This window comes from Colletotrichum lupini, chromosome 1 (genome assembly GCF_023278565.1).
Source record: "Colletotrichum lupini chromosome 1, complete sequence".
In the NCBI taxonomy this organism is placed as follows: Eukaryota; Fungi; Ascomycota; class Sordariomycetes; order Glomerellales; family Glomerellaceae; genus Colletotrichum; species Colletotrichum lupini.
The window spans coordinates 1,282,823-1,297,209 of record NC_064672.1 but is presented as its reverse complement, the minus strand read 5'-3'; the positions used below and the strand labels follow the sequence as shown (position 1 = coordinate 1,297,209).

The window sequence follows — 14,387 nt, the reverse complement described above, 5'->3', positions numbered from 1 at the left end:
TTCTGCCTCATCGCCAAGATGTAGTGTAGCTGATTGCAATTTGTGTCTTTAGGACGAATCAGTCAATTCGCGACAATGGCTGCCACGACGGATGTCAAGAACTACAAGTTCAACCACTCGAGTAAGTTGGTACATGACCAATTCAGAAATATGTGCTGATAAATCTCAGTGATCCGAGTGAAGGACCCCAAGGCTTCGGGTATGCACCAAACATCGCCACTCATCCTCCAGCACCCTCATTGACACCCCAGCTTCACAGTCAAGTTCTACGAGACCCTCGGTATGAAGGTCATCAAGCAGATCCAGCAGCCCGAGGCCAAGTTCGACCTCTACTTTTTGGCTTACGACTCGCCCAACGCGCGGTCCGCCGGCAACGGCACGTTCGACCGTGAGGGCATCATCGAGCTGACGCACAACTACGGCACCGAGAATGATCCCGAGTACAAGATCAACAACGGCAACACGGAGCCGCACCGCGGGTTCGGGCACACGTGCATCAGCGTCGACAACATCCAGGCGGCGTGCCAGCGCCTCGAGGACGCCGGATACGCGTTCAAGAAGAAGCTGACGGACGGCAAGATGCGGCACATTGCGTTCGTATTGGATCCCGATCAGTACTGGGTTGAGATTATCGGCCAGAAGCCGATTGAGCAGACGGAGAGTATCACCACCACGGATGTGACCACCTACAGAATGGTGAGACTACCTGTCTTTATCTTGGGCCCTCTTTGACGCAGGAACCGCTAACCAATACCCTCTGTGGACGTAGAACCACACGATGCTCCGCGTCAAGGACTACGAAAAGTCGCTCAAGTTCTACCAGGACGTCCTGGGCATGACGCTGATCCGCAAGAACGAGGCCAGCGACTTCACCCTCTTCTTCCTGGCCTACGGCGACCTCAAGGAGGGCGAGAGCCAGGCGCAGCGCGAGGGCATCCTCGAGCTGACCTGGAACCACGGCACCGAGAAGGACGAGAGCTTCAGCTACCACAACGGCAACGACCAGCCCCAGGGTTTCGGTCACATTTGTGAGTTTTCTTTTACTGCATCTAACTGAGTGAGGTCAAAGGATACTAATAAGAGGATAGGCGTCACGGTTGACAACATTGACGCCGCGTGCGCGCGTTTCGAGGAGTTGAAGTGCAACTGGAAGAAGCGCCTCACCGACGGCCGCATGAAGAATGTTGCTTTCTTGTTGGATCCTGATAACTACTGGGTCGAGGTTGTCCAGAATGAGAAGTTTGCTGGCAAAGCCAACTTTTAAGCACTCAATTTGAAAGATCATTTTTCAAGGAAAAGGAACGTTATGAGTGGCATGAGATGAGATGAGATGAGAAGAAGGCATTGGGGAATGGCGTTCGGTGAGAGGCAGCAATTGGGCGGGATGAGTGGATTGAATGTGAAAGGAGGCGTCTGAAAAGTTGGTGAAGCTCATGTCGGGCGGGTGTTCAGTGAAGTGCTGATAGTGGCCGTATGATGTGGCATATGAGGCCTTCCATCAAAGAACAAATTCAAATCAAATAATCACGGCATTTCAAGTGTCAAAAGTTTACAGTGATTCCAAACTGCACGAGTGGCTGATGCTGATGTGAGGATTCCAAAAGTTGACCCGGTGGATCCTCGGATAACGGGCGCGTCGTGGAATCCTTTACCGTGATTCCATCATGATTCCACGCTGTGGCGATGCAGTGCCGCTGTGGCGGGACCTCTATCCAAGAGCTCTGAGCCTGGACCCCCGGGGACCTTCGCACTGCAGAACCACACCCCGCCGAAAGTCGTTGACGCAACAGGTCGCCCTCAGCTTCTCACTGGCCACAGCTACAAATCATTGGACAACCCGAGCTCCGATTTGTCACTCTTGCCCTCCACTGCCTCACTTCTCACCCCTCGTCCTGTAACATCTTCAGACGACGTTCTTATATAAACCTCCCTCCAACCTCAACCTTCAATTACCAAGTGATCAGAACAATCTCAAACTCACCGACTCATAAGACTGGTGAGACACACTGTACCACGCGATCTAGAAAGAATTGCTCAATGCGATTCTCACCCTTCCTCTCAACCCTCGTCTACACCTTTTCCAACTTTTCCCGCGTCCGCGCCGCGCAGTCCCTCGGCACCCAGGCGCCCCTCGCAGCGAACCGCCAGCTCCGCGCTTCCATGCCCTCGATCCCGTTCCTGGGCGCTCTGTTTGGATCTTCCGCTTCGCAGCAGGATAAGATGTCGTACCCCGATAAGAGATCTGACGATGAGTGGCGGGCTGTTTTGAACAAGGGTATGTATGCCCCATTCTCACTTCATCTCATGTGCCGCGTCTCTCATATAAAACCCGGGCTTTCATGAGACGAGCACCCATAGCCCGCGAAGGATATGTAATGGATGAAACTGACATCTCATAAGAGCAATTCCGCATCCTCCGCGAAAAGGGCACCGAACCCCCCGGCTCCGGCAAGTTCGACAAGCACTACCCTTCCGAGGGCGTCTACGCCTGCGCCGGCTGCGAGGCCCCGCTCTACAAGGCCACACACAAGTTCAAGTCGGGCTGCGGCTGGCCGGCCTACTTTGACTCGTTGCCGGGCGCCGTCGTCCGCCACGAGGACCGCATGTTCGGCATGACGCGCACCGAGATTGTGTGCGCCAACTGCGGCGGGCACCTGGGTCACGTCTTCAAGGGGGAAGGGTTTGACACCCCGACGGACGAGAGGCACTGTGTTAACAGTGTCAGTTTGACGTTTGCGCCGGAGGAGAAGAAGGGTGGGGAGGGGAGTGCTGAGGGGGCGAAGGGGGAGAGTAAGGTTTGAAAGAGTGTGCAGTGTGCTCGGTGAGATTGAGGGCGTTGTGGCGTGGTGAGGCCGGGTGTTTATAGTCGTTTTTGAGGCTTCTGTTTGAGCAGAGTGAAGTGACTACGTGCGGCGCTGGATGTATGAACAGTTGCAGGAGGGGAGATTTGGAGTTCGAGTACAAGATGTAGGGTGTGCCGTGAGGGTCCTGCTTGAAAAAGTCGACCTACACTGCTCATGTGTTACGCCCTCAAGAAGGAATCCATGCTATGTGTACTCCATATTCACTGGTTCGTCAGGCACCTTTCGCTCTATAGGAAGACGTTGAGGCGAGTGAGACTAGGAATGCTGGAGATCGATAACCCTATGGATTTGTTTTCCTCAGGGACTCTGCATAATACTAGATGCTACGTTCCATCCACTAGTGGCTCAGAAGTGTGCTTGATGAGCTACCATAGAGCGGTAGTCAAGAAGGAGAGCGGTAGGGACAGCGGTAAGTGCCTTGAATCTGACAGTAGAGGAAGTACACAGAGTTTTGCTCACATATCATCTATTTGTTGACTGCCTAGAGTTGGTCAAACATCATGGTTGGATTTGGTGTACCAGCTATGTACCTCTGTTTCCCACCTCTCTCCATATCCGCACGAATCAACCTCATATACCTGTACAACATCAAAGATGTTGACGGTATCTTTTCAATTATGACAAATAAAGTCAAGCTAATGATTGAATATCCAGTACATTGATCTTGAACGAGGCTACAAGACATGCCGTTTGCCGGGGGTACAAGCCTCTTGGGCTCCAGATTGCGCCCTTCTTGTTCATGTGATGTCTGGCCACATATCTTCCAACTTCAGGGATTACCGATACGTAGTCCCGCCAAGTTCTAACTCATTTCATCCCTCGGTGCGTTTTGACAAATACTGACGAGAACATTAGTAGTGATTGCCTACAGCCTACAGGAGGCGGCGTCAGTGACAAAAAATTGAGAACTTTGGTGCATACAATGAGGAATTATGGTCTTACATCTCTCCCGTGCCGCAAACTGTAGTAGGTATGTATACATGGGCATTGAGTGAATGCTCTAGAAGCCCTAGGCACGTCGTCACTCGACGCGTGTCACCCTTTTCTCGGTGAAGTTCACGATCACAGTCTTCCCCAGGCATGACACCCATTCGAGTTGTCTCCTTTCATATTTGGAATCTTACCAAGTCAATAATGGCTCAAATTGCGAATGTAAGCTCACTTTCTCTCGAAACGGCTCGGAAGCGAAGGTTGCCGGTCAGGAAGCTGAGAATGGTTGACAGATATGTGCGCCACGGCAACGGCACAGCCTATCTAGCCAGTCAAATCTGCAGCTCACGATTCCTGCTATGCATTGCTTATGTCAGAGACGCGGCTATTGGGTGAATCAAGAAGAATAACCGTGGGGGCCTGTGGGGGCGGTTCTTGTTCAGGTTGCTGTTACACGGGCAGTCATGATATAAGATGCTGGAATTGGAATTCCGTGGTAAGAACACCATACGCAACTCAAAGAAACTAAAATTTACGAAAAAATTAGTTGCAATGTTGAATTGGCACGATCAAAGCTGCCGGCGACCTGAAGTGTCCCGGCCGGAAGGCTTCGAGACTTTGTGTTGCTCGAGCTGTGGGATGACTGCCCCGCTGTTGGTCGATTTGCAACATCTTTATGCCGATACATCTCCATCTTCCATGCCGGACGCAGCTACTACGATCAAGCTTAGATGGCCAGGTTCTATAACTTTTGTGGGAGAAGTACCCGGCACAAGCCACGAGCATGATTCGCCAGTCGAGTCGCAACCACAACCCCTGTCGGCAGAGAGCAAGGGCGCAGCTAGCACTACAGATCGCGGATTGCGAATCATATCTGTACATAACGATACGGCAGATGCATGCGGCCAAGAAAAAGTATTCTACGAGCCTCTTATCGCCCACAAGATCCGTCTTCTTCGCCTATCCGCTGCGGAACGCCACCATGACCCTATTCACATCGATATCCGCCTTACAGACTTGACCTCTGATCCAAAATTTGAGGCTTTGTCGTACACATGGGCTGATAACGATGGAGATGATTCGAAATGTGACAGGGTCTATGTTGGGAAGCATTGGGACATCCTCCCGGTCACCAGAAATTGTGCAAGCGCCCTTCGGCGTCTGCGATTTCCCTACCGAGAACGTGACTTATGGGTCGACGCTATCTGTATCGATCAGAGAAACAAGCAGGAGAGGTCTCATCAAGTTGGAATTATGCAGTATATATACGCAGCTGCTATTAGGGTCCTCATTTACCTTGGCGAGGACTCGAAAGATCCTGATAGCCTGAACCCAGTCCCATGGACCGACGGCAAATACATACACCGGCCTTTAGCTTCGCCTTCTACTCTCGCTGAGAACCCATACTTTAGAAGGGTATGGGTGATACAAGAAATAGCTGCCGCCAGAGATGCTTGGGTGCTCTCTGGATCGAGGGGAGCTCGCTGGCATGACTTCCTTGGGGTGACGAATTCCGAAACAGATTCGAATCGCAATAGAGACCTGTCTCTTTCCATTGATCGGCCCATGACGAGAGAAAAACTGCCTAAATGGCTGTACATTTGCAACAAGCCAAGATACATGGAACTGGACAGGCTTTTATATGTTCTATACGCTGCGGCTCAATGCAAAGCATCTGATCTGCGAGACAAGGTGTTTGCTATACTGGGCCTCTTTCATGGTGCCAACAACGCGAAACTGGTCGCGGACTACACCCTATGTCACCAGGAAGTGGCTATCGGTGTCACAGCATATATCTTTGTCAACCATACCGAACAGATGTGGCGCATCTTCGCGGCGATAGACTCCAAAGACTCTCATGTCATGCCTTCGTGGGTCATGGACTGGTCATCAGAGACCAAAGTGAAACGCCTGGGTCCATATATGGCCGAGACGAAACCCATAGTTGAAGCCGAGGGCAAACAATCGCAGCCACTTTACATCCCGCGCATCTACCGCAATGGATCTTTGGTACTGAAAGGACGCCTAGTTACACAGGCTGGAAGCTGCGCCTTTAACCATGGAGCACGGGACGGCCCACCTGGAGTTGTGACAGATATCGTATACCAGCAATCCATAATCTGGCATCTGCAAAGTGATTCTCGACCCATGGTCCCATCTGGATGGTGCCAATCAACGGACGAGATCTTCGCTGTCCAGAGCCTGTCTGGGTACTGCCTCATACTTCGACCGATCATGACGAACCCGAAAACGTACCGGTTTGTTGCCATCTGCAAGCCCCCCAAAGTGGAACCGATGGCTGCAACCGTCAACCTCTTGGACCAAAGAGTGATTCTGCTCTTTTCAACATGGCGATATGTTTTAAGAGAAGAGTTGAGCAGTGGAGAAATATGGTATTCTTCTGAGCGGTGGGATATGATCAGAGATGTATGTCAAACGGTGAAGGAATGCTGGGTGTTGGAAGATACCATCAGTCGCTTCTTAGACTCCTTGGTTAAGATTCAGACTTCTGTGTCAGCGAAGCTACCAACATATGCGGTTGAGAAAACCCAAGAGGCATTGCGAAGACTTGGAAATACGGTCCCCAAATCGATACTCCTCCAGCAAAAGGGAGTCCTCGCTGACTCTATGCAACTCTCGACGACCCAGAAAAACTCAAATACTTGTCCGCTTTTCATAAAAGAACTACTGTCTCTTGCTGGGATGGTCTGTGATATTTGTCATCAGCATATGACAAACACAAGCGTTGTTGACACTTACAGTCTGCTTGGGCAAAGTCTTGCAAAAAAGAATAACTTCCAAAAGCGACGCCAGCCCCTGATGAATCAGAAGATTCACAACGGAAATCTTCATTTGCGAACCAGAGACTTGATTTATTGGCAGATAGCGTCCCAGCTGGATGAAATGTGTCTCAACAGGAAAACTCTCGAACGACTGGAATACATTGCCAGGTCGGCTGAACGAGATCTCCCAAGATACCTGAACTTAAGCAACTACACATCAGAGACCTACAACTACGCCTCCGATATCAAGACGCATCACCTCTATGACATTTTTCACTTCATTATCAAAAGCATACCTACGACTCAGAAGAGCCTTCGGCGAGCTCGATGGGAATGAGGTTTACGCAAGAACGCCATGAAATCTCCGGGGGCTAAGCAGTCGCTGGACCACCCAGGAACATATATCGACATGGCAGCAGAAGAGTCCTGGATTCATCTCTTTGGTCACTTTCTCGATGACGACATCGATTGTATGCCTTTTGACATGCCGTCATCAAAGATATTTGTTAGTAGGCTGCTGTACGAGGGTCTCGAAGAAAAGGTATTCAGTCTACACTTGATGTTCTCGAAAGATGAAGACCCGGACAAGAAGCCTCAAACACCTCAGTACAAGCGAATGGTGCAATGGTTGCTGGACTTCCTGAACCTGGAACCAAATTCTGGCAGGGAAGATCTAGATTCCGGCGTCGATTCAGTTGAAGACACGTGGGGGGCCCGTTTCCTCGAAGCATGGAGCAATCTGATGGAGGGACATCGCCCAGGTTCTTTTGATGACGCTGAGCCACCCGAGAGGCAAGAAGCATCGGATAAGGGCTACTTGGCCGACGCAAAGGCAAAGTGGGCGCCCTTACTTGACCTGGTACGGGAGACCGAGGTGCACCTGTATCCTTTGCAGGAATCATTTCTGCAGGCGAATCAACCGATGGACGAGTTGAGAAGTGAAGCTGTGTGGGAGGATATTGTGATAGTTTGAAGAGACGACTTTTCTCTTGCCATCTCACAACGGGCTCTATGAGAATCATTCATTCATGGAAAGATGGAGGAAAGATCACCTAGACTACATAATGGCCAAGGTGACATCCCTGGCTAACGCGGCACATCGGACTGAAAGCTACAAGTGTCCGAAATAAAGAGAATTCTGTATAGACTACTTCAATAGTGTGGAGGTATTGTAGAGGCCTTTACTTGATCCTGTATGTGAGGCTGAGCGTATTGGAAGAAATATCGCAATCACGTCAGCCAAGCCCAACTATCGTGTTCAACATGATGCATAAGGTATCAAGCAGCGGACTGGTATTGAACAAAGCCATTAATCATGGTTCATAGCCACTTATCAACAGAACGAGATGCGCCAATTTATATCTCACACTGTCGGCATGTTGGTCGACAGCAGTTGAGACGACAAGGCGAGAGCAGGAAATCGAAGGCTGCCACATCTCTTGCGGCAGAATGCACTTAGTGATAGATAGTATAGATATAGAAATTGGTGACGCTTTCTGACCGCGGCACTTATGTATTCCGTCGCATGCAGCTAATCCAGCCATGCTTTGCTGATTGAAAAGGGCACAGTGGCTGAATCCCCTACATGTCTGAAGCGCAGCACACATCCAATTGTTTCTTGCACTGAGACTTCAAATCTGCCTTGTCTTCAACCTAATCCACGGGTGAAGCCTTGCCTACACCGATCTGAAATCTATCGTTGGCGCAGTCCCTGCGCCACCGTCTATATATGCATAGTCTCTCAAGCCAATGAGACTTGCAGATGTCGGGTTCCAACATTCATCGCAAAGTTGGGCTGTCAGTCAGGCTGCTAAATACCCCATACCCCGCCGTTGGTGTATTACTTGAATCGATACCTTACTTGCTCTTGCTCGGCCTTCTGGGAACGCTCACATCTTTTGCTATCTTTTACTGTTCTAGCATCATCACGCGGTATTGTCAATACTTGGAACGGGAGCAAGCGATGACGATATTCAATTGGCATGAGTCATGCCGGAGACCTGATGTCAAATTCAATGAAGGTCTGGGTGTGCCGGCATGTAGCAGCTGTGGATGCATTGCTGCACTGGAAGGCATTGTGGAGGCCCAACACCACGATGCGCCATTAGTACCGTCTCCTAGGACAAGATTTGAGCTAACGTGGCCACTTTCGCTACCTTTTGTGGACGATCCCTCAGTCTCTGATCTGCCGGGCAAAATGACGGCGGAACCAAATATATCCTCGTCGAAAGATGTGCGCGGAAACGTCACGCTACATATTGGGAAGCCCACCACAAGCAGCCAAGAGCCTGCGACAGACTCATCTATGCGAGTTGCGGCACCGTATGAGCCTTTATTCGCACGAAAAATTCGGCTTCTGAAGTTACTCAAAGGCAATTACAACGACCCAATCAGAGTCGAGCTTCAAGTCGCAGACTTGACCATCAAACCGGAGTACGAAGCCCTATCGTATACATGGGCAGACGAAAAGAAGGACTCTTCAAGGTGCGAGAAGATTTACATTGGGGAGCGATGGGATATCCTGCTGGTCACCGAGAACTGCTTCAATGCTCTTCGCCGTTTACGATTTTCCTACCGTAGCAGAAGACTTTGGGTCGACGCCATTTGCATAAACCAGAATGATGCGGGCGAAAGGTCTCATCAAGTGGGAATGATGCAAAGCATTTACGCAACTGCCACAAGGGTCCTCATATATCTAGGGGAAAACTCAAAAGACGAAGATACCACTTCTTCATCTCCGTGGAACTTTGACATCTGGAACGAAAGATCATTGCCTAGAGACAGAGATCTTACACAAGAGCCATATTTCAAGAGGGTCTGGGTTATTCAAGAGATCGCTGCAGCGCAAAATCCATGGGTTCTTTTTGGGACGAAAGGAGACCGATGGTTAGATTTTCTCCATCAGGTGGAGGAGACCAAGGCCCGAAACTGCAGCTCTAGCGGAAATTCTGGTGATAGATCAAATCGGCTCCACCAGCTGCAAAATTGGTTTCATGTGCTTCCGCAAGGGAAGCTCATGGATCTGCAAGAGCTTCCAAGGCTCTTACAAGCTACAGCTCTGTGTAAGGCAACGGACCCCCGGGACAGGGTCTACGCCTTACTAGGTCTCTTCCAAGGAGCAAAACAAGCCCAGTTGATAGCAGACTATTCGCTCAGCGTGGACCAAGTTTTTAGCGGCTTGACTGCTTGCATGCTCTGTCAAAGTCCGGCATTCATGCTGCCAATCTTCGCAGCACTTCAGCCGTCAACCTCGTCTCTGCCTACGTCGTGGGCTATTGACTGGTCGTCGGCCAGCATCCTGAACAACATGGGGCCGTACCTACCCGAGGCGAATTCGAAAACATATCTTATCAGCGAACCTCGAGATACTCCTCGCTTCTATCATAATGGTACTATGGTACTTCGAGGACGCCTCGTGTCTCAACTTTCAAGTTATTTGTTCGACTCTGAATCTCGAAAGGGTCCTCCCGGCGTCGTGAAAGGTCACCTTTACCGTATTTCAGATACCCGTTTCGCGGAGGTCGTACCAGACTGGGCCGAGTTGACCGACGAAGTTTTAGAAATCAGAGGGCTGAAGGACCATGCTCTCGTGCTTCGGCCCGTTATGAAGGCACCCAAGGCATATCACTTTGTAGCTGTTGCCAAACAGCCCCAAATTGCCCGAATCACTGAGTTAATCAACCATTTGGATCGCAAGGTGATTCTTCTTTTCTCTGCTTGGCAATATGTTCTCAGAGGCATGAGCAACGGAGCACTCTGGTTTCAAACAGCCACATGGGACGCAATCAAAGCCATATGCTGGGAATTGAAACATGCGAGAAATATGGAAGGCGAGGATAAGGGCTCGTCGGGTTTTGATTTTGGAACCCGACTCCGCGACCAGATCAAGAGCTACGGCCAGAATCGGAATTGGTCAGCGATCAGATGGAAAACAAACAGTGAAATACAAAGAGAAGCAAACAAAAACTTTCTACATCGAGGTATAGAGCAAAGGCTACAAGAGGATTCAACGATCCTGCTGATTTTTGGATGGGAATTGGGGGCTTTTCCGAATAAAGACGAGTCAGGCCGCTATCAGCGCAAGCTTCCATGGAACCCGGCATATTTCGAAGAAGGCCATGTACGAGACTTTTTGCACAGATTTTCAAAGGTATATGGATACGCATACAGGGGGCCAGGCCTACAGCAACCTTCACCAGCAAGATTTGTCAGAGTGCTTCTGAGTCAAGGGCTTGATCAGCAGATCATCACATTTGAGGGAATGTTACGGACGGCCGGCGAAGTCCTTCTACGCTGGGATACGCTCCAGGAAAAGTATGTGCCATGGTCACACGACTCTTTGAATTTGAAGGTCGGGAAATCTCCTGGTTTTGAGTTGTATCATGAGAACATTTGGCATTATGGGCCATCGAAGGATTCGCCTTTCAAGACTTGGGCGGCTGACTTCATTGATTCATGGACCCTTCTGGTAAACAAGAGGCCCCGCAGTCCTGATACTTCTTCTACTACAATTGCTGAACAAGCAATTCCTGAAGAAGTAGTTCCTGAAGAGTTAATTCCTGAAGAGAGAAATGGTGATAAGAGAGGGTTCTGGACTACAGCGAAGTTAATCTGGACGAAATTGGCAGGCCGTTTTGAGACCCCTGAGGTAAAGCCGGCCGAGGTAAAACCTGCGCCCCCAGATGTTGTGAGTGAGGTAAATTGGGAGCCGCTGCTTGATCTTGTGAGAGAGACAGAGGCGCGGCTTCTTCCTCTGGAGGAAGCATTCACCCGTACTGATGATACGTACGACGAAGATATGAAGGATGTCCCTTGGGAGGATATCCGTATAATTTAGTTGGATGTCTTCTTCTTGAATAGCTTGTATGTAAGGGTCAGGCAGGCTTGTCTGTCCTTCAAGTAACGACACGTGCTTTGGTGTTCTGGGCTGGTAGTTTCAATCTGGCATTATGTATTACTCTCATATCTCATATACATCTCAATTCAGCACCACAATCATATACACAAGAACATATACCCCTCGCCATAGCGAAACTACACCTAACACCCACAAACATTGAACAGCGCAACAGAAGGATCATGATCGCTAACAAGATCATCATACAGCTCCCACGAGTTGACGTGGATGTGCTCGTACGCGGTGCCGTTCTTGTTCGCCAGCGCGGGGCTGACAAACATGTGATCCAGCTCCTGCGCGTTCATGTCGTAGACGTAGGTGTAGCGCTCCTCGACGGGGACGCCGACGGCCTCGTCGAGGTCGATGAGGCCCGAGGTGGAGGCAAAGACTTTGAGGGGCTCGACGAAGGCGAATTCGTTGAAGTCGCCGGCGGTGATGATGCGGGCGTTTGCGTCGAGGGCGAGGATCTCGGCGATGAAGGACTAGAATTTGTAGAGTTAGCTTGAATCTCTTTTGAAGTTTTAAGGGGGTGAGGAATTAACGCACGCCGGTGATCTTGGCCTGCTCGATACGCGGGTTCACGACGCCGTTGACGGGAGGACGGGGGTCGCCGTGCAGAGACGAGGAACCGCCCTTGGACGCAAAGTGCACGTTGACAGTGAAGAAGGTCTTGTTCGCGGGCCCATTAACGGCGCGCCACTGCGCAACGAGGGGCTTGCGGCTGGCGTCCCACGCGGTGTTGGTGGGGTCGATGCGGCCCGGGTTGTACTTGAGCGCGGGGCCCTCGAGGACCTCGTTGGCGTCGAGGGCGCCGCCCGGGTTCGGCTTGTAGAGCTCGACGACGTCGGGCTTGTAGAGGTACGCGACGCGGATGTTGCCGCCCGGCTGGCCGCCGTCCTTGCCGTCGACGGGGTCGATGACGACCCAGTCGTACGCGACACCGGACTTGGTCTCGATGGCTGCCGTGAGGGTAGAGAGGGTTACGTTGGAGGAGACGACGCCGTTGTTGGTGGCGCCGTTGTCGTCTTGGATCTCTTGGACGAAGACGAGGTCGGGGGTCTTGAGGTAGTCCACAATGTGAGCGGCGACGGAGGGGAGGTGGGCGACGGTCGGGGAGAGGTTCTCGACGTTGTAGTCGCCGACTGTGATGCCTCTGCAGTCGCCGCGGCTGACGAGGGTGGTGGCGGGCGCGTTGTTGGTGGCGTTCTTTGCGATTGTGATGCCGGTCAGGGGGAGGATGCGGTAGAAGCCGAAAGCGTTTGTGACGATGCCGGTGATCTCGGTGAGCTCGTCGCCCATCTTGGACTCGGGGTTCTTTGTGCCGTCGAGGGGGGAGCCGATGATGATGGCCTCGGGGTTGGAGTCTTGTTTGCCGTGTTAGTGACTTGTATGATTCAGAGAAGGTAGACAATGTATACCCTTGTCAGACATGGTGAGACCGCCGTGCGCATTGCGGCCGGTGACGGGCCAGTCGCCAATGACCCAGGTGTCGCCGTACTGGTTGGGGCGAGAGATGCCAACGGGGCTCTTGATTGTGACGAGCTCGCCGCTCAGCGACTCCCAGAAGTCGAGGCCGTAGAGGGCCGGGTTGAGGACGGGGTTCTCGGTGGAGATGTTGGCGACGGCGTTGGGGACAGCGTAGACGTCGCCGCCGTCGAGACCGCTGTACTGCTCCGTCGGCGGGGGCAGGGTGTCGACGCCGATGACGAGCGGGGTGACCGCGTTACCCTTTGAAACGACAATGACGTTCTTGGGGGAACTGAGCTCTGTGAGGTAGATGTAGTTCGTGGCGGACCTGTTTTTTGTGTTGTTAGAGGAACTCTACGTGTCATTGAGAGCCCAATACTGTATCGTACCTGTACTCCTGGATCTTTCCATCCAGAGTGATGAGGTCGCCCACGGTCAAGTTCGCGCCGACGGTGCTGCCGTAGACGTAGAGCGCCTCGGAGGTGGCAGCGTCATCGTCGGGTGTCATCGAGCGGATCCAGATTCCGGCGGGTCCCTTTGCGAGAACAAGACCGGTGACGTTGGTCACGGACTGGTCCTTGTACGGGGAGAGGAACTTGTTGCCGCTGATCTCGGCAATGGTCAAGGCCGAGGCGGCGCCGGCGGCGGAGAGGAAGAGGGAGGTGAGCTTCATCTTGACAGTGTACACCGCGTCAAAACGAGAACAAACGACTACGGAAGCTATTCACTCTTCTCTCTGGAATCGCAACGTCCTGAGCACACAAGAGCAAGAGAGGGATCGTCCATGTTTACTTCCGTCGCGGGGCAAGTCGCCACTATATGTAGGATGGAGCTGAACCTCTTCAGCCCATGATTGCGGTCCCGTTTCCCCTGGTCAGGGTCGTATCGAGCCGAGAGAGTTGCAAAGTGCCAAGAAAGCTGCACCATATCGCTTCGCTGGGTCCCCCGGGATCCAGCGATCCATTCCGCCCTTGCATCGCGGGAGCTGCCTGCTTTGCATGTGAGCAACCCGCGTCGGATGCGCTCCAAGAGTCCATGTACGCGATAAGATTGGACAACGAGAGAGAGGAGGGCGCGGCCAGCTCCGATATTACGCACTCGATATCTCTTGACTTGTAGCCTGTAAGGCTAGCGGGACATCCTCACTGGAGGGAAACGGCAAGACAATGATTCTTTCCCGTCGAGCGGAGAGCGGAGAGTAGGGGTCCTGTCGTATCAATTGACCTCTTAAAGCGATGCGTGCCTGGCACGTTCTTGTCAGGTTGTCATAAGAAACCTGGGCTAACGGCACCGGCAGAGACATTAGATGAGCCCCGCATTAGCCTTGATTGACTTCAACCCCCCCATCGCGGCGCTGTATTGGTTGGCCATGGCTCAATCGGGAAGGTGAAGGTTTCCTGCGAGGGCGGGAGAGTGGCCTAGCTGGTGTCTAGTTCAGTGGGGAAC

General features: G+C 51.8%; 6 protein-coding genes across 6 annotated transcripts; 5 read left to right on the top strand and 1 right to left on the bottom strand.

Moving 5' to 3' along the window:
• Positions 1-75: 75 nt before the first annotated feature.
• Positions 76-1,264, top strand: CLUP02_00351 (lactoylglutathione lyase; the record flags this gene model as incomplete). The annotated part of the gene is made up of 5 exons (XM_049279401.1): positions 76-121; positions 170-199; positions 260-696; positions 770-1,028; positions 1,089-1,264. 5 exons carry the CDS (start codon positions 76-78, stop codon positions 1,262-1,264), a joined length of 948 nt encoding a protein of 315 aa, XP_049135358.1.
• Positions 1,265-1,664: 400 nt separating this feature from the next.
• CLUP02_00350 (SelR domain-containing protein) lies at positions 1,665-2,801 on the top strand (the record flags this gene model as incomplete). The annotated part of the gene is made up of 3 exons (XM_049279400.1): positions 1,665-1,894; positions 2,025-2,275; positions 2,401-2,801. 3 exons carry the CDS (start codon positions 1,665-1,667, stop codon positions 2,799-2,801), a joined length of 882 nt encoding a protein of 293 aa, XP_049135357.1.
• A 1,545-nt stretch (positions 2,802-4,346) lies between these two features.
• CLUP02_00349 (uncharacterized protein) lies at positions 4,347-6,914 on the top strand (the record flags this gene model as incomplete). The annotated part of the gene is made up of 1 exon (XM_049279399.1): positions 4,347-6,914. One exon carries the CDS (start codon positions 4,347-4,349, stop codon positions 6,912-6,914), a length of 2,568 nt encoding a protein of 855 aa, XP_049135356.1.
• A 72-nt stretch (positions 6,915-6,986) lies between these two features.
• On the top strand, positions 6,987-7,667 carry CLUP02_00348 (uncharacterized protein; the record flags this gene model as incomplete). Its single annotated transcript, XM_049279398.1, has 2 exons — positions 6,987-7,544; positions 7,614-7,667. The coding sequence occupies 2 exons, from the start codon at positions 6,987-6,989 to the stop codon at positions 7,665-7,667; spliced, it is 612 nt and encodes a 203-aa protein (XP_049135355.1).
• A 672-nt stretch (positions 7,668-8,339) lies between these two features.
• CLUP02_00347 (uncharacterized protein) lies at positions 8,340-11,414 on the top strand (the record flags this gene model as incomplete). Its single annotated transcript, XM_049279397.1, has 1 exon — positions 8,340-11,414. The coding sequence occupies one exon, from the start codon at positions 8,340-8,342 to the stop codon at positions 11,412-11,414; it is 3,075 nt and encodes a 1,024-aa protein (XP_049135354.1).
• Positions 11,415-11,617: 203 nt separating this feature from the next.
• CLUP02_00346 (endonuclease/Exonuclease/phosphatase) lies at positions 11,618-13,614 on the bottom strand (the record flags this gene model as incomplete). The annotated part of the gene is made up of 4 exons (XM_049279396.1): positions 11,618-11,956; positions 12,021-12,838; positions 12,893-13,269; positions 13,331-13,614. The coding sequence occupies 4 exons, from the start codon at positions 13,612-13,614 to the stop codon at positions 11,618-11,620; spliced, it is 1,818 nt and encodes a 605-aa protein (XP_049135353.1).
• Positions 13,615-14,387: the final 773 nt, after the last annotated feature.